This window comes from Electrophorus electricus, chromosome 7 (genome assembly GCF_013358815.1).
Source record: "Electrophorus electricus isolate fEleEle1 chromosome 7, fEleEle1.pri, whole genome shotgun sequence".
Classification (NCBI taxonomy): domain Eukaryota; kingdom Metazoa; phylum Chordata; class Actinopteri; order Gymnotiformes; family Gymnotidae; genus Electrophorus; species Electrophorus electricus.
This window is the reverse complement of record NC_049541.1, coordinates 4,665,265-4,691,350: the sequence shown is the minus strand read 5'-3', so window position 1 is coordinate 4,691,350 and position 26,086 is coordinate 4,665,265. Positions and strand designations below refer to the sequence as shown.

Below are 26,086 nucleotides of genomic sequence, written 5' to 3'. Positions count from 1 at the left end.
AATGGCTCACGGCCACGCTCGTGTGGGCTTGACTGATGGGCGGATCGACCCTGATGTCCTCAAAGGAGATGAGAGCTACTCGCTGTTGTACTTAATGACAGCAGAATGGATTTTAACACCAATAAAACGACACACACACACACACTTCCCCCTTCTGGAATGCGTGTTAAAGAGTAACAAATGAAGAAAATAAAGAGGAATGTCAGTCTGATAGCTGAGACTGTCTCTGTTGGGAACAGAAGTGTGTCAAAGATTTTGTAAGCAAATAGTTCGTGCTTAAGGGGATATTGTGGTACAATAGCCTTCAGCAGGACTAGCCTAAATAGGAGGTTTACTATATGAAGCAATGCTCCACTTGGTAAAGAGTTGTTGTAAAATCATTTTAGTTATGACCAAATTATTATATATGTAACAAATATCAGCACATATATAATAAATCTTTTAATATGCTCTACAGATCAGAGCAGTCATATGCAGCAAGCTGGCTCCAGGTGTCCTAAAACCTATCAGATGATCTCTTTATTATAGTCTGTCTAACTGGCTCCAGCATGATTTATGATGGCTATCGATGCAGGCCAAGGCAGGATCAACGCCGCCTGTCATCACGTCACCTTCTTTGGAACCTTCTGGAAGCAGAAGGGCATGTACTCCACATACGCTTCATTCCACATCTCCTCCAGCTCGGCCAGCTCAGGTTCTGCGTCCAGCTGGATCCTTGGTGGGTCTGCCTCCTCCACCACATACTCCATACCGCAGTAGGGTGTCCTCAGGACCCACTCGGGGCTGCCCCGCCTAATGCTTGCATCAGTGCCTGCAGGTCTGATCAGCACAGGCAGTCTGCTGCCACGTGGAATCTGAATGGGCCTGTATGTGCAGTCGTGCATCAGGTACTGAGCTAGGGCCAGTTTGCCGGTGGTCCCAAGGGAGCCCAGGGCAGGACCCGAGTGCTCCTCCGAGTGGCCGTCCGAGTTCTGCTCCACCCTCCTGTCTCGGTCCGCCTCTCTGCCAGAAAGCGCTACATCCAGGGTGGTGGTGAGGGACACCACGGATCCACCGGAGTTGCTCGTAGGCCCAGCCGGCGTCCTGTCGCCGTCTGACGCAGGAGCGTCCGACGTCGGGATGGCTGGCATGGGGGTGGACGCAGTCGGCTCCTCCCCGCAGGCGCTTGGCAAGCAGCGAGTGGACGGGCCGCAGGAAATGCTCCGCGCCAGCTTCCTGGGCACCCTGCACACGGCCTCGTAGTCGGAGTCGGCCACACGCAGCACACTGCAGCCTCGGCACCGCCGCTGCGGCGCCGACGCCCACGACGACTCCGACGCCTGGACCGGGGGATTATGGGTACAGTCGGCCACCTGTTCCTCATCCTCCGCCCACGACTCGTACTCCGAATACATCAGGTCCTCCTGCAGCAGGGCGCAGTACCTCACGTCGTGGAGGCCCGTCAGTCCGCCGGCGCGGTCCTTCTCAGGCCTGCCGTCGTCACCCGTGGGCGTCGCCTCGCCGTTGTGCCTCCGGTACATTCCGCCGATGCACTGGCGGAGGCGGTCCTTCTCCGTCAGGAGTTTGTGCAGGCGCTCGATGGAGAGCGCCTCCACGCGGGCGATCACCGTGTCGAAGCGGTACATGCGCTCCAGCATGAAGGCGCACTTCCCGCAGGCGAACTCTCCACGCCCGTCCCGCTGCAGCTCGCTGCCCAGTGCGTGTGACAGCAGCACCTGCAGCTTAGCCGCCGGGTGGAAGAGCCACCGCCGCCGGTTCCCGCATAGCTCGCGCGCGCAGATCCGACAGCACTCCTTCATCCTGCGCACCACCCGCGCGCTTTAACCCTGTCCAGGGCTGACCATGAACGTTAATTGCAAAGCGAGCCCGACTAACCTAGCAAGCCCGTGTTCATATCCACTGATGCGCTAAAAAGTGTTTTTTGAATTATTTGAAAGATAACTTTCCCGTTCGTTCACATTCTTCATCAGTCTCTTCATCTCTCGTTAAATGACACGTGTTTAAAACTAGATATTTAAATATGATAGAAAAATATTTTTAATATTTAGTTATATCTTGTATGCTGAAGGGAGCTGTACGTTGCTTTCTCTTCGTTGTCGGAGATATCGGGAGAGAGCGCCGGGTAGCAGCAGGGCGGCGTTTTCTGTCACAAATAAAGATCCTGTAACACTGAGGCGAAGCATCAGGCGCACGGACGATGCGAGTCAGTAGCCTGAAGTAGAGATGGTTTACCGGTTTGGCACCGTCGGTAAAGGCATCCGGTCGCATCCGGCGACCGCAAAACAGCTTGCATACGCTATTTATAGGCCCATGTAACCTCATGGAAATTCGGAGGACGGCGAAATCGAGTCGGGCGAACGCAAAACGAAGTCGTTTCGGTAGCCTAGCCGGCAGTAAACGCGCCAGCCTTCTCCGTCTTCTCGCCGCGCGGATGAGGCCGTTTCATCTCTCGTTGCCTGGCACGCGGAACACGTACGCGCGCGTCCTCACCGCGTCCCACGTCGCGCGACGGCAGGCTCGCCCTGTCAGGTTCATCGCAGGTAGGAGTCTCACCGGGCGGACGGGGAGAGAACTCTGCTGAAGTCTTCGTCTTTTGGCCGTCCACTCGGGCAGTAATCCTCATTTAAAAGCAGGCTACAGTGCCAGTTCCACCATTAGCGCCAAATATCGTTCCACATCGCTATAAGACCGCAACGACGTGGCGGTGCCGCGGTTGTCGAGGCTGCCAACGAGAGGATGTACTACTTTACAATTTAGGGGGGGGAGGGTGCGGTTTATTACGGCATGCTCTGCTTGTAGTATTCGCACTCGTGATTTGAAATGTCTTGCACAATGGCGAGTTGTTTCATGTACAAACTCTCTGAGAATGTTAAGCAGTATTTGCAAAACGCAGTCGACATGCACCGCAACATAAAAAGCATGGTTCTACCTCGTGGTTTCGTTTGGAATTTCCCGCAGTCTTTACTAAGTCGCTCCGTGTTCCGTTGAGCGAGCAGGTGAAACGTCGCTTAGTTTTTAATCGATAGCAACGTCATACTACTAGATTACTACTATAGCTATAGCTAATACGGATAATAATATCTAATGATTGTAGTGTAGAATTACTATAAACTCTGCTAGCTCACATAAAACAAGGATTTGAAGATAAAATGCGCGCGCACGCATGCACACCATCTGAACTCAGGCCTTAGATGGCATATAACAGTAAACCTTATTAAGATGTGCATCGCTAATTTAGGTTTTAATTAAATGTTTTTTTTTTTTGCAAGATATCAAACAAAATTGTATTGAAAATTATATTATATTATTATATGCATTACTATATGTCTATATTTTGGCTTTGATCCTATGCAAAAATATTCAAACCCTAGTATTAAAAAAAAAACAACTCGATAACTGATTGATAAGAGTTGCTTTAACACTGGTATGATGAGCTCCTCCAGCTGGCCAATAAAGGTCAGAAGAATAATTATTAATACTAATAGTTAAATATAATAAATAAAGAAACAGATAAATAACTACAGCCCTTATGTTAACAAACTTAAACGGTATAGGCCAGATAAGTTGGTTTTTTTTGTATGAGAATAAGGAAGTATTCTTTGACAATGCAGAATCTAATAGGGCTGTGGGTCTGAGGGCGAAATTGAGCTAATTTTCACCTAACACAGTTCTGGATTCATGACCTTCTGCTGATGTTGATTATGCAAACAGCATTCATGTTCAAAAATAGATTGTTCTGTTCGCTCTGCATATATTCATGGCAAAACAGAGACACACACTTCCAGAATACTTAGGTTCAACGATAGCTAAGTACATATCTTGTCCCATGTGAACGGGGCTATGTAAAGGCACTGATGACACATAGCAGTACATGCACTCTTCACCTAATTGAGAAATTGAGATGTGTAGTTACAACACACACACACACACACACACACACACACACACACACACACACACACACAGCCTGAATCTCATGTCACTCATGCTGGAAGCTACTGGAGAGTCATCTCTCTCTTGATAGGTCATGCGTATTACTGAGGAAAATGATGAGTGTATGTGGGTCCAGATAAACAAAGACCTTTCTGTGTAATCCCAGCTGAGCCTTCAGTCAGCCCAACGAGAAGAAATGAGCCGCTATTAGACAGTTAAACGGAGCATCACGAAAGAGGCAAGATTTAGCTGCAGGACTGGAGATGAAGCATGAGCCACAGAAGAGTAATATTATTTTCCAAATAAACATGTGAACGGTTTGCCTGTGTTGGTTTAGGATATCTTAAAGTGGAGATAAAACTTAGTGCTTGTAAGACCAAGACAGTGTGCTTATGCTCACAAGTCTGATGAAGTGTTCTGTGCAAACACAGCGCCAAAACCCACATACTGACAGATTGAGCTATATTGTAATTTCCAATCAGAAGGGCTCTGACGATGCACCCCCCCAAACGAATGAGTACGAGTGAATGTGTGTGAGTGAGTGAGCAAGCGAGTGAGTGAGTGAGTGAGGCATCTGCTTGGAGGTGGATGGCAATAAGAGCAGGCCAATTCCTCCCAGTGCCAGTGTTTGCATATTCCACCGTGCTGATTTACAAGTGAAACCAATCTGTAGGCTGTAGGATGTGCACATGCTTTCTCAAAAGCCCAAACAAACGTCAACACCCACAATGGATGTTCACAATCTCGCATGTCCAGTAGCATGCTTGTAAACGCAGCTGCAATTCAGGCCATCTCTCCCCAAAGCACTGCAGAACAAGCAATTATAGAGTCAGGATGAACTTCAGTGCCCCATAATTGTTACAATAATCAGCATACTGCTGTACAGTAAAACAAGCCCTGATTGATCTCCATTTCTTAGACTTACTTGTTTCAGCTCTGGTGTTCAGGTGTTTGTAAGACTTTAGCTCTACTCCGCTACACTAATCCGAGAACAGTGTGTTGTCATGTTCTGATTATGTGTTTATGGTGTCATGGTGTTTATGGTGTCACTGGGTTTCCCAGGCTGGAATGAAGCAATCTCTGCCCCACACAGGATGGAATGATGCAGGCTCTGTCCCACGCAGGCTGCAGCAATAAGAACACCACCTGCTGCAGGACTTACATAAAGTCACTGGGGGGCAGAGCCTATGTCAGCTTGCCTTTTATCACACCAGCTGTTTGTGATTTGTGTAATAATCTGACTGATAGGGGCTATTAGATTTGACCGTGTAACAGAAATCATATAATCGGGAACCTCAGTAGCGATGTGTTTGGTGAGTGAGACCCTCCACTGGTTTAGCAGTGCTGCCATTTGTGTAACTTTTTTTTTTTCTTTAGGAAACGCTGCGAATATCAATTCAATCTTTTACTGTCTCTTTCTTTCTCTCTTCTTTCAATCTCTGTTTTTCATTCTTCTTCCTCGAGGTGTCTTCCACTTTCCTCCAGCAGAGGGTGTGCTTTGATCAGAAGTGTTCGCACGGGAAGGGCAGCGCATTGCAGGGTGGTGTGTCTGGGGCAAAGGGCACGCAAACAAACCTGACTGAGCACCACTGACCACCACTGACACTACTGACCACCACTGACCACTACTGACACTACTGAACACCCCTGCATCCCACCGAACACCGCCACCTACACCTTTGAGCACCACTGACTAACACGCTCATTGCTGGGCACCATCGTGCACCGCTGAACACTGCTAACCATCAACTGCAGAGCCTGTAGGTACCAGCAAATGGTCCCAGTCAGAATGTTTATGGACCCCCATAAGGTGATTAATACCAAGCAGTCATGCAGCCGCACGGACAGACGCGGAGAGGCCTACCTCCATCTCCTGCTGCACACGCAGTCTCTCCCGACTGAGCTCCTCCTGGTAATACTGTGGAGGGCAAAGAAAGAACAGCCATCGCTGTGGTGAACAGTTCAATCACGTCACACTTGTGGAACCAACGTGATTCGCTGATCTTTCGGGGTTTTGCCGTTAGGGTGCCTGTACTGTTATCGTGGTACAATTCGTAAAAACAAGTGGTTTTACTGTTATGAGCGAAGCTTTACATCAAAACACGGCCACGCAGGCTACTCCAGACCGCTGACTTCACTGACACTGAAGTTCTTAAAGGAGTAGTGTTACATCTTTAAGCCCTCTTTCAACAACACGTTATCTTTTCCTCACCCTGACTGTAGTTGTGGTGAGTTTTTAAGCTATGTGTTACTTGGAACAGGAGGAAAGGAAAGACTGAATGGGAAAGAGAGAGAGCGAGAGAGGGAGAAAGAGAGAGGGAGAAGATCCACGGCATCTGTCAGTACATACAGCAGCTGCCGTTGTGTCAGCAGAAAGCTGAGCGCCCATGTGTCAAGTCACATGGCATAAATCATGAGTGAGAATGACACTCTCTCTCTCTCATTACACTTCGCAAGCAAGATCTGCCAGTATGAATATGCATGAATACCTTGAATTGACAATAATGTTCAAGGTGTTGGAGTTATTACCCAGAGTCCATTGTGTCACACTTGATATCAGCAAATCTGATTTAGTGTAACTGGTGCAGAAAAATAGTCCCCAAATCAGATAACAACTGCGTTACTATTTATCACTAATCTGTATTCAGACTTTTGACCATCGATGTGTTTTTACAAACTCATATCAGTGTCATGATACTGGGAAGAGGCGGAGGTATAAACTCAGAACCATCACATCATTTGCAGTAATGCTGAATATGGCAGACAAAGGCCAATGCAGTGTAAGGTATTACCATCAGAAGGTTTGGTCATGTTGCTGCCATTGTTAAGCCGTTATAAACAACTGGGCCCAGTCATGCAACAGCCATCAACTGAAGACCTTATTTCAATTCGTTGAACTTAAATTTAGAAAGAATTAGATTATCTCAAAAGCATTGTGGCATTTGCCCCTTGGCAACGTTTTGGCCTGCAAACCCACAGAGACACACACAAACCTCTGCGTCTCTTTCCTTCTGCAGCAGGGAGGTGGCGAGGTCTTGCAACTGCTCTTCCATTTCTGTGACTCTCTCTCTCAGAGAGCTCCTCTCTTCAGTCAGCTCCCGAATCACTCTCTCCTTACAGTGCACCGCTGCAGTTAACTCCTCCAGCCTGCAGGCCAGGAACACGTGTCAAAAACCTCAGTGCATGCACGTATGCGTGCGTGTGTGTGTGTGTGTGTGTGTGTGTGTGTGTGTGTGTGTGTGTGTGTGTGTGTGAGTTGATCAATACAAGAAGACAGGGATAAAGAGAGATACAGGGTTAAACGTGTGTGCGAGTGTGAGAACCCTGTAAAGGTAACAGGGTCAAATGTGTGTGAGTTTAAGAACATGTCTACAGTGTGCAGGATTAAATACTCTGGATTCCTTGTTACTGCCATGCAGATGGGACTTGAGGTCAAAAGTCAGGGAAGTGTCCACCAACTGAACAAACACACAGGAGAAGATAGACTGTGTGTGTGTGTGTGTGTGTGTGTGTGTGTGTGTGTGTGTGTGTGTGCGCGTGTAGGGCAAACCTTTGGGTAGTCTATGCTTGATCTGTGAAATAAGATGAGTTCTGATTTTCACAGTTTGATTGAAGTATAGTGACTGTGTTATGTGTTATGATTGTGTTATCACAAGGGTCAAATTAGCTAGGATTGGGTGCTATGATGTGTTCTAAGACATGCTACTTTAGAGTGCTGGTGTCACCCACACAGCTAGTGTAACACCTAAAGTGTCTTTAGTGCTGGTGTATTCCTTTCTCTGCCTCTCGCATACTCTCTCACCGATCTCTGTCTCTGTTCATATCGTTCAGCAGGCTGGGAGGCTGCGGGCTCTTGGCAACGGACATCTCCTTGGTGACGGTTTCCATGGTGACTGAGGGATGCTGCGAGCAAGATTCTGCCAGACTGGCCATGCGCTCGGCTTCACTCCGTGCCAACTGAGCCTCCTGCCCAGAGGAAGATCATTATCATCATCATCATCATCATCATCATCATCATCATTCTAGTCATATGATAAGCAAATGTATGTTTGCAACCATACACAAATGCATCTATCTTCTATCTATACGTGTGCTCATGAGTGTGTATGTGGGCATTTGTGCATATGTGTGTGTGTGTGTGGTTGTGTCATACACACTCTTATATGTGTGTGTGCATGTGAGAGAGAGAAGGAGTGTGTGTTGGGGGGGGGTGGTCTGTGCACCTCCTGTAGCAGCTGGATTTTGGTCTGCAGGACCTGCTGCATGTGATCGATCTCCCGCTGCCTCTCTTCACAGCGCCTCTGCAGCTCTGCCTCATTGTGATTGGTCAGGTTCTCTGCTGTTGTCCTATAAGAGCATGACAGAGGCGACTTAGGCGGGGCATCATCAACTGAATCCATATACCATGAGCATGGTTCGTCCCTGGACAAAGCTACTGTTTGGTCAGGGGCAAAGAGCACTTCCATGCTGTTTTAAGACATCTTCTACAGGTATAGGCTGTGTTCAGATGGGTTGTAGGGGGTAAGGAGCGGACATACCACCCTAATGCTGAACTGCTCTCCTAATGTGTTTATGATCTAATCCTTCGTCAGCTCATCTGGTTCGTGTATTCACACGATCCCAGTGAGCCTGTTTGGCTAGGTCAGGTGTGCTGGAGCAGCTGGAACTAAACTGTATGGCGTTAGAGCTACAGAAGTGAGGTTGGACATGATTTAGCCAACTGTAACAGCTAGCAGAGGACTCCGTAACAGCTAGCAGAGGAGGACATTTAAATGGTTCCATGTTCTAAGACAGGAAGATCCACCTCTGGTACTGAAGGCCAGCACTGCTCACACACACTTGATTCCTCTTATCAGCTCATCACCAGGTTTTCTGAGCAGGGAAATCACCAACCTGTGATAGAATTTGGCATCCAAGTTTTAAAAGGCAGACATATGTCTACAAGTTTCCTTATTATAGCAGTGACAAATGTACATGCATACACACACACACACACACACACACACACACACACACAAGGATGATCTCATTTTTGGTGGAACAGGAGTCCAAGAATGGCCCACGCCAGTGTGTCTATAACTGCGTATATTACTGTGCTTGTTTTAAACTGGGATGAGGGCTCTCAGCTCATATAACCAGTTTAATTTAAATCCCAAGTCTAAAGGATGCATCACATTAGACTCAGCACACAACACTGCATCTCCTGCTTCTCCTCGGTTTTTCTCATATCCTTGTTTTTATATGTTTGAGCACAAGCAACTTACCTAATCAGCCTGAAGTGGGGAGTATTTCCAGATTAATTCACTGCACTATATCATTACATCATTACATAATTTAGCACATAATATGTCCCTAAGATTAATAATACATAGAAATAGCTACAGAAACTCATCCCAGGGGTCTTCATTGGCACACAGCTAATGCCAGTGACAGATGTGTATTATGTAAGCGGTTGTGGTAGCTGAGCTGAAAGTTTCTGGCATGGGCTTACCCCTTCAGACCATCACTGATAGCAGAATGACCTTCACACGAGTGATATGGACACCACACGCACGCTCATGCCCCCGTCTAGGGCTGAATGTACTTTAATAGAACGATGCACACAAAATGATACAAATAACAAAATGCTGCTAATCATGTTTTATGCAAATGTGGTCATTAGTAATAATGAATAACAACAGTGAGTAATGTATTATGCAAATGAAAGTATGCTAATTGTCCATGCTATCTGCTGTATAAGACCTGGGTGAAATACATTTTAGCTGAAATACAATTTTATCTTCCATCCCTTATGAAGATGGACTTCATCTGTGTATTTCTAAGCCGATCTGAAGCGAAAATGTTACTCTTTCCTTCTCTCCATCTTTCTGTCTCTGTCTATCTCTCTGTGTCTCTCTTAAGTTTCTGATTAGTGCCTGAACTCTTCACTGAGGTGCATTCCATGGCACCATATTAGTCATAGCCTTTAGTTCATGCCAAGAGCTTCTCATATGGATGAATACTTGATGTGTGGAGTGTAAAGCGTTTGTGTGTCAGTATGTGTGTGTGTCCCACTGAAATCTGAGTGTGTGCATGCAAACCTGTTCTTCTCAGCCTAATAGTATTGATCAGGTATTTGCATATGCAGCCTTAATGAGCTATGATTGATTGACAAGTTATGGGTCTGAGGTAATAAGAAGAGTGTTTACAGGAAAAAGAGGTTTAATATTGAATTAGACATATTAACAACATAAGGGAGTAGGGAGATTCTACGTCCTTTTGAAACGGTTTCTGTAGTGGGCAGAGGCCTCTGAAGAGGACATAATTTATATAATGATGCAGAATGCAACACTAATATGTAAAAGAAGGTGGGGTGAAAACATAATCACGCCTGACAAATGTATAAAAATGTGGGTTCTTTGTTTGATTGTGAGACATTCTCGGGAGGGTGCCTCAATAAAGCTTAATTCTGAAGTCTGCATCTTTATTTTCTATTTTAATTTACATTTAAAACTTGGGGATTTAGGAACGACAGGGCCCTCATTTCAGGGTAAATTCATCAGACTGAGAAGGACCAGTCTGTGTCTGTCTGGAGTCCCTGCAACACTGGAGCAGATTCCCATCTCAAAATCTCCCTGGTTCTCTCACTCCCAGCCATAAAGCAAGTGAGTGCCCCTTGTGAAATATACTTAACTGGTTTAACCTCTCCAAAGGAAATCCAACAGCAGGAGGGCCATGCTGACAAACCCCCAGCTTAGTACTGGACTGTGTATCATACACAAACCTCAGAAGTGTGATGAAGAGCTATCCCTTCTCTTGTCTGGTTATTAGAAACATTTCAGGCATCCACATTTGCTCTGTGTATGTAGAGCAACAGAATGCAGGATCCCATATTTTAAAGTTTTATTCAAAAGCTTTAGTGGGAAACTCAAGACAGCAGTGTTAGAAAGAGAGAGAGAGAGAGAGAGAGAGAGAGAGAGAGAGAGAGACAGACAGACAGCGAGACAGACAGGCAAAGACACTTACAGAGCTTTGTCGAGGAGCTGCTGTTTCAGGCTCTCCACCTCCACCTTCAGCTCAATGTTCTGCAATCAATGCAAATCAGAATTCAGTCCATCATAACAAACTTATTCAAACACCAAGACAGTCAGCACAGAATGGAGTCATTTATATATAAATATATTTTTCAGTATAAAAGCCAGATAATGAAATTAGAATGCTTAAAGGAAAATTACATGCATGGATTAATTACATTTTAATTACTACAGAAATAATATGATTAAATATCAGCTCAATCTAACTTACCAGCAACAGAGAGACTTTCTAGACATTTATAAGCATAAAATCACACCGAGGAAATCCAATATCACAATAACAAAACCAATCACTTCATTCTAGTATTTAGTATGGACCACGCACAGTAGGGTTAGGTATTAGATCTTATTTTTTGCACATTTAAAACATTATGCACATTGTTTTGATGGATGACATGGAAATGAGGCTTATCCATAGGCGTGAGAGAGATAGCTGAGTCAATTAGCAATACGTGAGAAATTTAGCAACATGAGAAATTTAGCAAGATATGGGACAACTAGTCACTCATGAGATTTAACGAGAGATCTGGAGACATGGGAGACAACTAACAAGCTGTGAGGCATTTAGCGTGCCACTCGAGGCCTGTATCTCACGCCACAAGAGATTTACATGCGCCACGTGAGAAAGAGGAAGCCATGCCGAACGTGCACGTATACAAACATCAGAGACACGTGGAGAGTGCATGAACGTGTGTGTGCTACGGCATTTAAATCTCAGTGGAGTGCATTAGTGAGTGTGTGCAACCACAAAGTGTGTGTGTGTGTGTGTGTGTGTGTGTGTGTGTGTGTGTGTGTGTGTGTTGTGCTCATCAAAAGCCCCTGTTTATGTGGACTGGAGCTAAGGGAAGATGGGACCACATTCAATGCTCCCTTACAGGCTGTATTTAGCACAGAGGAATGCTGAGTCCGACCTCAACAGCTGCAGCCTGCTTACCTGCTTCAACACACACACACACACACACACACACACACACACACACACACACACACACACACACACACACACACAAATACTCGTACGCTGACTCATACGCATGCTTATATACACACGTACACAGGGAAACCTTCCTATATTCTATCCTGTTCTGACAGTGAGGTGAGGGTTAGAAACCCATGTTATACCGCGAGTGGGTCTCAAAGAGACAGTGACAGGCGGGAACTGAGCTGAGACTCGGAGCCTTACAGGATGCAGGATTTCTGCAGGCATGGAGGGTAACGTGAGAGGGGAGATAGTGTTGACTGCTGTTGACCTTCAGGATAACTCTGGCACTGCCAGTTCCGAGCCCAGAATATCACACGCACACACACACACACACAAATACACACACACACACACACACACACACACACACACACAAATACATACACACACACATACACACACACACCCACATACACAGACACACACATGCACACACATACACACAAACACATACATACACAGATAAACACACACACACACACATACACAAATACACACACACACATACACACAAATACACACACACACACATACACACACACACACACACACACACACACACACACACACACACACACATACACACAAACACATACATACACAGGAAAACACACACACACACCATGATATGTATGCATACACACAAGCAAACACAAACACAATATTTGGTCACACATGCTGTGTGTATTCCTATTGATCAGGAACTGAAGTGATGTGGGACACAACACAGTACTGGTCACACAAATACAAATATCTGTTTAATATAAATACAGACTTGGCTGAGGTCTCACAAACTTAGTCAAATGCTCCCAATGAGTTAAACCCTGATTTCAACACACTCCAAATTCAACTTTTGAATAGTAATCGTAAAGCACAATCGCAAAGCACAACAATAATCGTAAAGCACAATAATCGTAAGGCACAGATCTTTGGCCATCTGGATCACAATCAACAAACTCGATGTTGTGTCTTCTTGTCTTTTAGCCACATCTAATTATAACTTCTCACTCACGCACATACCCATGCACACCCCCCACACACACAAACACACAAACACACACACACACACACACACACACATATACACATCTCCCTGCTGTTTATGTCCCACTGCCCACAGAAACAGAATTAATTTTAAGATGGGAGACAGTGATTGGTTGTCAGGAGAGAGGGGGTGTGTCACAAGCAGGACAATCTGTATTGCTTAATACATGCATCATATAACGCACCAGAGGATATGGGTCCTTCACACCAGCCCATTACTGGATAGCATAAATTCCCTTTCAAGTTATTTAAAAATCCTAATCACTTTAATTTTTCATAGTATGTTTTATAAACTTTATGAACTTATAGTGTATATTTGTACTGTGAGGAGCCACCATAGGTCTAATTGTTTAACCTGAATGTATTCTGCAGTAATGTTATTACCCATACACTGCAGTTGGTACAACTGGATTATCTTGTAATATCAAAATGTAAAAGAATAATTCTTAGAATAATTATGTAAAATGTTAAAGAATAATTACAGTATTCAGTGATAAACCATTTTTGTTTTATGCTTCTAAAACAGTGCTGTCACTGTCTGTAAGTCTAAGGTTGAGCATTAAACATCAGCTATGTTGTAGTAACGAAGAGTAAATGATAAATTAAAGACTGACAATCATGTCATGCGATACCATGCATTTCGACTGCACTCCCCTGCCTTAGTACAATCTATAAGAGCACCTCAATGACATCAGTGTCAACATTCAAGCAGCAGTTAGCAAAGGACAAAGTGTGTGTGTTTCAGATGAAGGAAGCTATTGCCAGGGTTTTAGATTATACTCGGTCTTGTGGTGGAGAACATTTTTGTAGTGGAGAACATTTCTGTTGCGTTAATGTTGCATGTGCTGAGTTTTGTCTGTCTATAAGGGAGGGGCCTCTGTGAATACATTACATTTAAAACGCTCGCATTTGCTCCTCTTTTAAAAACAAATGCGAATATATTTTTAATTTAGGAGCAAAAATTAGAAGCAAAACGACAGAATTTGCTAATAGGTTTTTTTTTTTATGCGTAGGGAATTTTAATTCATGAGCACACGTACGACATGTGAGCCTGACCCGAGCAGTCTACCGTTTACCGAATAATCGGATGCTGCTGCTTCGGCAGAGCGTGGCGAGAAAATCCGTAGCACGCCCAGTGAACATGGACAGGACTCGTCAATGTCGAATCAAAACGATATTTTGTGCTCTAGGTGAATAAACTCTTGGTTAATTACTGTATCAGTGTAAGTGGACAGTTTGAATAAATCACTGTCATCTCTCTGCATTGGGAATATAAAGGCATATCGAGCTGGTGCACCTATATTTTGTGCTCCTTGGCAAAAAGCTTACTGTAGGCACACAGAGGCGCGTGCGCGCACACACACACACACACACACACACACACACGCTTTCTCACTTTCTCTGCTTTATTTATTATTTCATAAAAACAGATAAAGCTATCAGATCTTTTCAAAATAAACAAAGACTGACAGAAATGTGTGAAATCATGCTAACCAGTTTAAATATCCTCTGACCTCATCCTTCAGACTGGCACACCAGACAGTGGAATTTAAATACGTCTCAGACACATTTCTATAAGCATGAACAAAGGCATGAACTTACACACAAACCTGCATTTAAATGTAACATATCAACACCAACACCAGGCTTAGACAAACTTAGATTTACCTGCATATAAACACGTTCAGGCAGATCATTCTAAAAAGTTTGAGATATTTACAGTGGTCTTCAGCAAACAGGGCATACAGGTAACCCAGTATCAACACCCATGTTTTATTCTGTACGCCCTTTTTTTAACACAGGTGTTATTTTGCAGATTGCAATGGAACAAACGCTCTCAAACGTCAGCTACATGGTTTGGACACAACAATTCTTTGTTTATTTTTACTATTTTCTACTTTTTAGAAAAACACTGAAAGCATCAAAATATTGAATGAACACACATGTGATTATGCTGTGTTAAACAAATGTTGTGTAAACAGCCAGCCTTTACTTTGCATGCTTTCTGTGTTCTCTTAACCGGCTTCAGTAGGGCACCGCCAATTATGTGTCACCATCAGTCCCGAACACATGTAGGGTGTAGACTAAAGTTCTGGATGAGGGGGTATTTAAATGGTTTATTTAAACTTAATTTACATTTAATTACCTTTTATTTAATATATATTTTTTGTTTTATATATAACCTATCAAACGTCATTTTTTATATTTGTCTTAAAACCAAACTTAAACAATTATTTTAAAGTACCTTTAACACTTTGATAAATGTATATTTGGTCATTTGACTGGAACTGTATAAAATAAAGGCCAGCGATGCCACAGAGTAAAAGATTTCGAACACACAACCCCAAATATCTCAGCAAAACACTACATTGTTCTTTCTCCCAAGCACTAAACACACCGTCAAGTCAGTCAGGCGATGGAGAAGCAGTATTCAACACGCAACACGCAAAAAACAATGAACAACAATGGTGATGGTAATAAACGCAATCAAATTCCTAAAATAGGGCACCACATTTTAAAGGCATTCCAGGAGGAATATCTAGGAGCCCAGTAACACATGATCATTGCTGGAATGTGACTCAGAGCTATTTTCCTACACACTGTCCACACCAACACTGACCAATATGAACACTTTAACTCACTTTGCTTTGACACCCAGTTATCACTGCTCCTGGTACATAAATTAATCAGACACATATATACCATATAAATACCATGGTAATAAATATTCTGAATTTTATATATATATATATATATATCCCCTCAAATCGTGTCTGTAATAATTCTGAATATTTATTACCATGTTATTTAATAAAAAGTAGCAAATGACTGTGACCAGGACTGAACCTTTACTCCTACATTATGTGTTTTTATAGGCCAAACTACACTCACACACATACACCCACCCACACACACACACACACACACACACACACGCACATAAAAAGCATCTAAAAGAGTAACACCAAAAGCATAATCATGGAAATACAAAGGATAGAAGCATACTGTGGCAATGTCATCACACGTGCTCACAATCATTTAAACGCAGTCATTCACTAATTAGGAGAACATTTGTTTGTATTGGCCCAAACAAGAGATCAGAGCCAAATCTCCTCAGACGCGTTTTCTACAAGCTGACCTACAGTGGGCGAGGGATAGAGCCTTGTAAGACGGTGGGCATGCGAGCCGCCGATAAAGACAGTGTGGTGATTCATGCTATAGCGTACCAGTGCAGACTTCAAGTGCTGCTGGCATGCTGAGGTTGACAAGTTTACTGCGAAACACTCGGACCCTGACATGCAACATTTACAAGTTCAGGCTTTAGCCTTCAATTACATTTTTTTTGAATGAGTATGCAAAAACCTTTTACCAAAGCAAATTTTTTTCATATACACACACACACACACACACACACACACACACACACACACAAATATATGTGTATGTGTGTGTGTGTGTCTGTGTGTGTTTGTGTCAGGCCTACGTGAGCGTTACTATAGTACGTGCACAACCACAAAAGATCTTCATTTCCCACATTCCGCTGGGGCTGCTCACCGTTCGATAGACATCGTCGCTGTTATTCTCGTATTTCTGCTGGATCCTCTCCTCCAGGAAGTAGATGCGCAACTTGAGGCTGAAGTTCTCTTTCTTGAGGTCGTTGAGGTGCTGTGAGAGAGTGCGGTAGCTATTAGACATGTCCGGAGTGTATGTTCACTTCGGGGTGGGGGGGAATCAGACACCCCCACCCACTTCTCCTCAGCTCAGCAACATCACCACCCCCAAAAATTTACAAACAAAAAAATGACTATGTACAAAACAACAACAAACCCTAATCTACAACTCTTTCAGTGCTCCATACTGAGTCGATCTGCAGCCACACACAGAGAAAAGAGAAACCCCTAAACACACAAAGGAAGCTCTCTCCAGGGCCGACCCGAGGCCCCTGAGCTCAGAGCTGTGTCCACCGTGAGGTCATGGTGTTCTGTGGGACAGGGGAGGGACTGGACCTTTTTTTACCCTGCGGGAGGCATCCCGGGAATCTGCGACTGGCACGAGAGTGGCCCCCACCACCTCGGGCACCAGCAGAATGTAAGATGATCACCCACCAGAGAGCAAGAGGGAACGGCGAGAGGGGGGAGTGTCCAGAGAGGGAGGGCGGAGTGTGTCGGGGAACATGCTGAAAGCCAGTTAAAGTGACCAATCTCCTCCATCTCTCAGACTTCTTCTTCTCTCAGTCCTCCGGGAGGTATTACAGCTAAATCACTATTCTCAGCTGTATCAAACTGGCAGCGAAGGTCGGCCACATAATGTGATGCAGTGATGTATCCAAGCACACTTTATCTTTGAAGCAAACAGATATCCCAGAATAAGCAGGCGGGTATTGCCAACAAAGATGGGATGCTACTACAGTAGTAGACACTACTTACTACATATCTACTTACAATAATATAGTCTGCTTCTATAAATCTACAGTAAGACAGACTACTTCTATATATCTACAGTAGCAGGCACTGCTTACTACATATCTACTTACAGTAATAGTCTACTTCTATACATCTACAGTAAGACAGCTTACTTCTATATATCTATAGGAAGACAGACTACTTCTATACATGTACAGTTAAGGCAGACTACTTCTAAATATCTACAGTAAAAGAGACTACTTACTACATATGCACATTAATACAGATTAATTAATATACATTTGCGATAATGCCGATTATTTATAACTGTAGAAATACAGATTACCTACTATACATTCATAATAATGACTCGTTGTACTACTTATTCACCAGATTCAGCACAGAGTGAGGCAACATGCCAGAAGCCAGCCAAACACAAGAAATCATGGCACACGCAGCCGTAAGGACAACTGGGATTGAGCCCTGCTGGTCATACAGGCAGTGACCCGCACACAGCCTGCGGCAGAGTGTTCGAACCCAAGCTCTACCAGTGGGGCAGACTCACTGGCCGCACTGCAGCAGCTGCTGGGGTCTGCACGTGGACATGCGTTCTGTAAGGTAAATGCAATCACCGTGCCAGAGTTCTTATCTTACAGCTTGTTACTGAATGAAATAGTGAGAATATCTTGGGTGATCGATCCGGTCACTGATCAGTTATGTCCAGAGTATTAAATTAGGGGGGTGTGACTAACTCTTTTGAGAGACTAATGGACCCTTGTCCCAGACAGCATCACTGGTGATACTCCCCCAGGGTAACTCAGTCCACTATAGCCCTGAGGTAAAAGCCTTTTCTGCTGACACCTTGAGCCCAAGCAGATAACGCTCCACTAAACAGCTCAATGCACTTGTGAATACTTGCGAATGCTCATTACACTGCTCATATGTAATAGCCCATTATTACGGGTGCACGTGATTTCCTTTTTATATTTTACACGTTTTCTGTGTAGATTTCCGTACAGAAGGCACAATGGATCAGATAAATGTATATCTGCCTGTAATCTTGCTCAGGAAATCATGTGTCACCATGTTTTTAGTATGTAGAATAGAGTCTCTGTTATTGTGGGTTCCATTTTGCTATGAAAACTGGGCAGCTGGTTAGGTATATCAGGTTTTAAGAACAACAGAACACGTGTTCCACTTCCAAAGCACTCTTTGATCCTTTATGGCATCCTTTATGGATGCTTTATGACATCATTCATTCGGTACTCATGTTCCATTGTCTGAATAATTGATCAGGGTCAAGCAGAGCCTCTCTCTCTGGTCACCACAGGGACGATTACATCAGTCGGTGCACCCTGGGGAAACGTCTAGTGTGCACCTCCTGAATCGACATGCACTTAACCCCTCAACGCCCCATTACTAGAACCCGGGAAACACTCCTCACGAGATGAAAAGAGAACGGAGCTTGACCTGCCTGACCAGAAAAAGCTTCCAAAAGCAAACTTCGAAGGGTCACTCCAGCTGCTAAGGTCATGTTATTTAGCCCAGATTTGGTCCAAAACACACACAGAAGGAGCTTAATACAGTTTGAAATGCAGCTGTGTCTGATTCAGTTTGCTGGCCCTACTAAAATCTGGATGATTGATAATCAAATGCTTTCCCACAAACAACTTCTGCAAGGTACCAAGCACAAGTAATGCATTTTCATTATACACATTATCAACATAGCGTGTCATGTGTAGTTTAAGATTAAAGAGCCAATGACCTTTTTAGTCTAGGTAAATTTTAATCTGCATGCAGAAAACTGGCCCCTAATGTGGCTACAGATATGGGATCAAAATGGCTTTGTGACAGCATGGTCAGATTAGGGCAACCCAATTTAAAGTAAATATTTAATTATGATTTTTCTATCAATATCGGAATTTTAGATGTGATTATGATAGTTAGATAGATATAAGTTTAGTTCAAGGTGTTTCGTTTCAGGTGTGCAGGTATTCATGGCCCACAATGTATCAAACATCTATCATATGTATTTATAAATATATCATGTTCCTACATTGAAAAAAGAATCGTATGAAATTATCTAGTTACTATTATTCTTTATTTAAGCATCTGCTACTACACACCACACTATACAGTTATAAAATATTTCTAATATAAGCATTATGAGTCTTATAATACGAATATTTTATAATGCAATCACAAGTATTACAAACTTTGACAAGGTTGTTACAGATGTGTAATTCAAAACTGCATTCTTTCTAAACTGCAATTTCAATATGAACATGATAACTCGTTCATCTGTAGGTCATTTTCATTGTTGTCTGACTTTTTAATCCAAGAAGGTATGCCGAGAGATATGAGTGCCTCACCTGTTCGAACTCCCTCAGAGTATGAGTCTGTAGAGGTGGGGCTTTATCCGTGCCATCGCACGAATAATCTGCAGAACATAATACAGTTTCCTGAAGTCTTAAATATCTCCATTAACGGCGGTTTAGCAGTTTTAATACCACAGTACTGTAAACAGCCTCCAATAAAATACAGAGTACATGTGGTCACACTACTGTCTAGGAACTCTGAGCCAGATCTAAAGGCTCTGCCACATTCTAATAATTGTTAGGCTGTCATGCCAAATAAACAGATAACTGTTGATCTTATGATTGACACTGATAGGATGCCAATGTATAGGGCATGTCAATAACCAACATCTGTCATTGCATTGTATTTATATGTTTCGAAATATATATATTTAAATCAAAATGCAAATGTCAGGAACATGCAGATGAGACCACTCCTGGATAAAGTGATGTGGCACAAACCTTTTTAGTAGTGTAATACACACTTCCACTATGACAGACTCTGTATACTCACGTGTAGACGTGTGCCTTACCTGTCATGTGACCTGTGCTCTTGCACACGTTGCTCTCTTGGTCAACAGGACATTCCCTGCAAATATAAAACGTTACATCACCAACACGTGCATGTCACACACACATGCACAAGCTGTCGAAACTGTCCCCTCATATACCAACTAAGTCAAAGAACCATGGAAACTAGTGAAGAGAGACTTACAGAGTTGTTTCACATGTTCTAATGGACAGTTAATGTCACGGTTGGCCGGTCCAACACAGAGAGGGAAACGCCCACATCAGACGAGGACCGTACTGTTTGTTTACCCTGATCCCAATCACCTGTTTACCGATTGGAGACACCTGCTTATCATCTCTATGTCTCCCTATTTATACTTCCACAGGTCCCGAGGAACAACGCTGCGCGTTAGCGGTCATGGAAACCACTGGAAGCCTTCGGTGTATTGTGACTCGACTTCCAGAGTATTCCCACGGATAACTTTACTGAACGTTAGTTCAAGTTCGCCTCTCTCTTCTTCTGTGCTGCCAGCGTCACAGTTAAGTGAGGCCTTCGGTTGGGACTTCATTAATGAGAAAGTTCTCAGTGTAGCACAAGATAAAACTCAGAATGTCAAGAACAAAGAAAACATATTTACTTGTCTTGACAAACATTGAATTTGAGTATTTGTAAATACATGGAAATGGATTATAAGAATGTATACTGATAATTCACGAAAGCACCATTCAGCTTACAATGGGGCTGCTGTAGTCTGATGTCATCATCAAGCAATATCTACAAGGACACCTTGAATATCAATAAAAAGCATTACCTAAAACACTGACGATATAAATATATCTGACACAATACTGCACAGCAACAAGTCTTCGCTATTTATGGATATTGCAATATGAGGTGGGTGGTGCAGTTTCAGTTGAACAATGCCCTAGAAGACTCAAACTATATCTCAGTGTTTGTGTTAAGATAATAGACAATGGCACATAGGTTTTAAATCGCTGGTTACAGTAAACCAATAAGACGTAATGACATTCTCATAAGTAAAATAGATGACCCAGGAAGAAGGAAATTTAGCCTAGACTATGTTAGGCATTGAGGAATCTTGCATCTCATTCGAATATACAGTGTCACATTTAACCACTAGATGGCAGTTAATTAAAATAGAATGTTTAATTTTGCTTTAACTAGGCAGTAGCATGTTTGGTGAAGTAACACTTGCAAACACTAATAATACAAAATGAAAGATTTAATTAAATTCAAAATTAATGCACCTACATTCTGAATGCTAATAAAAGAGTATAAGACTTTTTAAGTGTCATTGGTGAGACCTTTGTGACACTTCAACAAAGAAGGGGAATTTGAACTTAAAGAAGGCCTTGGGAAAAAAGTAGGCCAGTGTCTGTACCTGTAACACTGAGCTGTAATGCTGCAAAAATCAGAGTTCTGAAAGCAGTGATTTCAGAATTAGGGAGATAACACACAAGTATCAACAATTAAAGATAATGTGTTCAGTCATCTTCTTCTCATATGGCTATGTTTGGTAAGAATGACATTTATACTGACCTAATTATCATCAACAGAGTTGAAAAAATCTGGCAGAGTAACAGATACAGGCATTTTAAGTAGTCATTGTACTGCAGAACAAAACATCTCATTGCATTTAATTAGACTCTCCCAAGCCTGAAAACTCCATTGTTAGGTGGTGGTCTAAAAACAGTGGGGTGCTATTTAATACCAATAGCAGTATAACTGCTGGTGTCCTACTGTGAGTAAAGGACCCATTGTCAAAGTGTAGCTGAAGATGGTGAGTTCAACATTTATATTAGAAACACATTTACAAGAGTCTGAATGTTTCGTCCTCAACACCTCAAAAAAAAAAAAAAAAAAAAAAAGATTCACCCCAGTAGCAGTATTTTCTTGCTTTGTTAGACAAAAGACGTCAACTGCACTCACAAATCTTGCGTGAAGAATGTGTCTGAGTGTGCTTCATCTCAGAAACATGATGGATGGAAAGAAATGGACACAACTGACCCGAGGCTACTGTGTCTGAGCTGGTGATATTGTCTACAATGTCTTTAGGTTAACACAGGCAGGAATCTCCTGTCAGACCTTTTTTTTTTTAAACACAATTCCAGGACAATTTCAGTATTATTCCCTACCAAAACGACTAGAACAAAAGCAGTATTTGTATCTTTAACATGATTGTTTGAAGGGGATTTGAGGATCCTTGTCGCGACGGTCTCTACACCTCAGCACACACCCTTCCATGTTTAAACATTTGCACCTTAACAGCTGTTGAAACAAGCGCATAGCTACTTAAAATAAGCTATTCGTTTAGAACGAAACTGTTAACGCTAGATGATCGCTTCTATTCAAATACGAGCCAAAAATGAATTATTATTATTATTATTATTATTATTATTATTATTATTATTATTATTATTATTATTATTATTATAGGAACAATTAAAAATTAGTAAAAGTTTGACAGCGATTTAGTAGCGACACTGCTCCACCAGCAACATCAGCTCAGCAAACGCTTCACAGCAGGGCGCCACATTGCACACCCACCTCGGGCTGGCACGTGATGTAGGCTCGCGCTAAACAGCTGGGGCTATAGAACAATTAGGCAACCTTAAAACCCCACATCAAACAGTAACACGCTTTGAGAAAACAGACTGGGTTGAACTAAATTAGGAAACGGCGATCGAATAAAAAAAGGGGGGCTTGTCTGTGCATATCTTAACCTTAACTATACATTCAGTTTCTCCATCATGACTGAAGATCAGTCATTTGGAAAATGCACCCTACGCACGGTGCAATAGAATATGCTGAATCTAGAGGCCTGCGTGACTGGTATCATTGTAAAAGACGTGCAATCCTAAGGAAGAGCAGAACAGAAAGCGACAGCGTATGACAGCAAATCATGTAGCTATTAACCAAATATTTTGTGTTTTACTCCTGTCTTAATCCAGCCTTAAATTATTTTAAACAAATAGCATACGTAAGGATGTGAATTTTTACCTTTCTGTTTCTAGCCAGTTCGGTTCGCCCGAACCATCAGTCCATTCCATTCTGAGAAAATCACGGGGTAATCCGGCCCCAGGGCTCCGGTCACCTACATCATCGCACCATTTAGCTCATCTCGTATATTCTCAGAAAGATCCAAACGATGTAATTCGTGTCTGGGTTCATTTCTGCGTCGGTGGAGGTAGAGCGATGCTGCCGCAGCAGGCGCGCGGAACGAACGTGCCTGCTAAAGTGCCGAACTCGTATTGTCACGCGCGGCCCTTCTCACGCCCCCTCTGGTTCGGTGACACCACCAACAAGGGTTTGCACGCGGGCCCACGGCTGCCCTACATTAAAAGTGTCGTCGCACTTTTCTTTTTTGATATAGGTTACAAGACCTAAAAAAGACCCCTGGCCGGGATCTTTTTTAGGTCTTGTAACCTGGTCATTTACCAAGTGCTATCAAGATCACGCTTCCCCTGATGGGTTGACACTGTGCAAATACTGAAATATCTGCTGCTTTAACTGTTTCTTGTAACAACACGTTTTGTGCTTCATTAATAATTGTATACACATGATCACAAAACACCGTTTTAATCGCCAAGGTCTGTTCAAATGCAGTAGGCTTGTAGGCTACTCAATCCAATAATAAACAAATACCAGTGTTTACAGGCTATGTCTGTAACTACAGACCTACAGGACCCAACATAAATGAGCGTCACTAAGGTAAGAACTTAAATGTAATAGTAGATGAGAACTGAAGTAATAGATTTGGGCAAGAGTCATGGCCTGAGACACTGAGAGACCAGTGAGATACACAGAGATATAAAAGCAGCACGTGAAACAATATGGCATGTAAAGAGAGAAGGCATTTTGTTTTAGAAAAAGGACATGCAAAGTATTGCTTGATTATGTATGTATTTAATCACTTATTAATTTTAGAAATTAACCAAAAGGTGCCGATGCAATTTACAAACTGTTATGCTAATATGATATGCTAATGAATTGTAGCTATAGGTTATGTGTTAATTAATGAAAGCATTGGCTACTTCCTAGACTAGTGAATTAAGAAGGCCTATCAATTTACTGAATACAAATTTCAACTTTCAAATTTCAATTTTTAACTTATCACTACTACTGCTGGATTCCTTATATGGCTTCTAGGTGGCACTAGTACGTGGCAATTCCAGCAGGTGCTTTATATCTAATAACGACAATAATAAAGGGTGCTTTACAACTAATTGTTATAACAAAAACAAAGACATTCCCACCTTACCAGATTTAGGCAGTAAAGTAAATTTATGCATGTACCTGTGCTTTAGAAAGTACAAAAAAAGTTACCTGAGTACATAACCTAATTCAAAAGTATTCTTTTTATAAAATATACAGAATATACAGCACATAATACAGAATGCAAGAATAAGGAAAATATAAGGATGGAAGAAAAAATAATATTCACATAAAGAATGTAACAGCACGGAGCCAGTAAAGGACTTATGTGCTTTTGCCGAAAGCCACCCGTGGCCCGGTGCGGCCGGGGTGGGGCTCGACCTCGTCTGGGTTCACCCAGATAGCCGGGGTACAGTTACCCTCCATGACTACTTTGATCTGCTCTGCGCGAGCCAGCTCCTCCAGATCAGGGTTTGTCTCCGGATACCAGTCAGCCATGAATTTATCCCGTGTCTCCAGGAGGTTAATCTGCGATTCTTCCAGCTGCTCTCCAAACAGCCAGTCTGATGGGATAGAGGGAAGTGGGTGGAGCAAAGGTTGGGTGGCCAGGGGTTGGGTGCATCGTGTGTGTGTGTGTGTGTGTGTGTGTGTGTGTTGAGGGGGCAAGGTAATTTTATTCTATTTAAGCATTTATTTCTGCAGCTGAATTTGCCACTTATACAGTCCCTGTATAAGCCTACATAAACATATTGCTTGTGACAGAAATATTAGGTTTATTGCCTATATTCAAGATATTGCTTGCTAAAGATTAACATCTGCATTCTTTTTGCACTGCTGTCTCTGCTGCTGGTACTCTGGGTTCTTTCGCACCTCCCAAAGAAATTCCAGGCTGTCAGTGTGTAACCACTAGAAAGTAGTCCTGCAGTCCTGTCACGACAGATTATTTTATCATTCGCTTCTGTACAATACTCTATTGAAAACTTGGACCAAAACTGCATTTGAGCGAATAAGCCAACATTACCTGCTAAGTCATGGATCAGATCTTTGATGAGATGACCGATGATGGCGTAGAGGGTCATGACTATGACGACAGTGGCGAGGAGCATGTACAGCGCATGGATGGGCAGGTGGATGGCATCTCGTGCTGGCGGGACATAGGTCTTAAAGAACACCTCGTCTTGGCCTGGAGGCTTGCGACCCGAGGGCTCGCGGGGACCAGCCATGGCATGCGACCGTGTAGAGTGACGTGGACTACAGAGTGACACCTGCTGGCAGAGACGGTGTGGTGCATTAGATCGTTTTCACATACTAAGTATTGTATGCGAATGTTCAAAAAGGGGGTCGGGAAACAGCATATTAAATCACTGGCAAGAGAACATGTTTCACAGTAAATGGGATTAAAAAAAAGTATAAAACACTTTCTTAGTAATTATTTATATTCATTTGTCCATGTGTAGTAATAAGCAATGACAGTGTAATACAACACATACCTTAGGAAGTAAATAAATAATCCAGTTATAAAGTATCTGGCATCCTTGCAGGAAAAGCACCTCATTCGCTTCCACAGTACCTCTTCATCCGCCTTCTAACTTTTTTTTTAATTTTGA

At 43.0% G+C, this 26,086-nt stretch overlaps 2 protein-coding genes across 8 annotated transcripts in view; both read right to left on the bottom strand.

Moving 5' to 3' along the window:
• LOC113592098 (myomegalin-like) overlaps nt 1-23,546 on the bottom strand; it is a 50,584-nt gene extending 27,038 nt beyond the window's left edge. Inside the window, exons 1-9 of one of the 7 annotated variants that reach the window (XM_035528126.1) lie at nt 23,325-23,546; nt 20,326-20,381; nt 19,808-19,875; nt 16,588-16,698; nt 10,939-10,997; nt 8,157-8,280; nt 7,736-7,899; nt 6,927-7,080; nt 5,798-5,851 (exon numbers count right to left, since the gene is read on the bottom strand). In XM_035528126.1, coding sequence (XP_035384019.1) covers nt 5,798-5,851; nt 6,927-7,080; nt 7,736-7,899; nt 8,157-8,280; nt 10,939-10,997; nt 16,588-16,698; nt 19,808-19,875; nt 20,326-20,381; nt 23,325-23,374 — 840 coding nt within the window. In that variant the 5' untranslated portion in view covers nt 23,375-23,546. Of the gene's footprint in view, nt 1-611; nt 2,433-5,797; nt 5,852-6,926; nt 7,081-7,735; nt 7,900-8,156; nt 8,281-10,938; nt 10,998-16,587; nt 16,699-19,807; nt 19,876-20,325; nt 20,382-23,324 lie in introns of those variants that run through there. The other 6 variants (XM_035528127.1, XM_035528125.1, XM_035528123.1 and 3 more) reach the window with 6 other exon arrangements.
• Nucleotides 23,547-24,239: 693 nt separating this feature from the next.
• On the bottom strand, nt 24,240-25,702 carry LOC118241690. The gene is made up of 2 exons (XM_035528103.1): nt 25,501-25,702; nt 24,240-25,042 (listed from the first exon to the last, which is right to left on the bottom strand). The coding sequence occupies exons 1-2, from the start codon at nt 25,700-25,702 to the stop codon at nt 24,804-24,806; spliced, it is 441 nt and encodes a 146-aa protein (XP_035383996.1). The 3' UTR covers nt 24,240-24,803.
• Between the last annotated feature and the right edge of the window lie 384 nt (nt 25,703-26,086).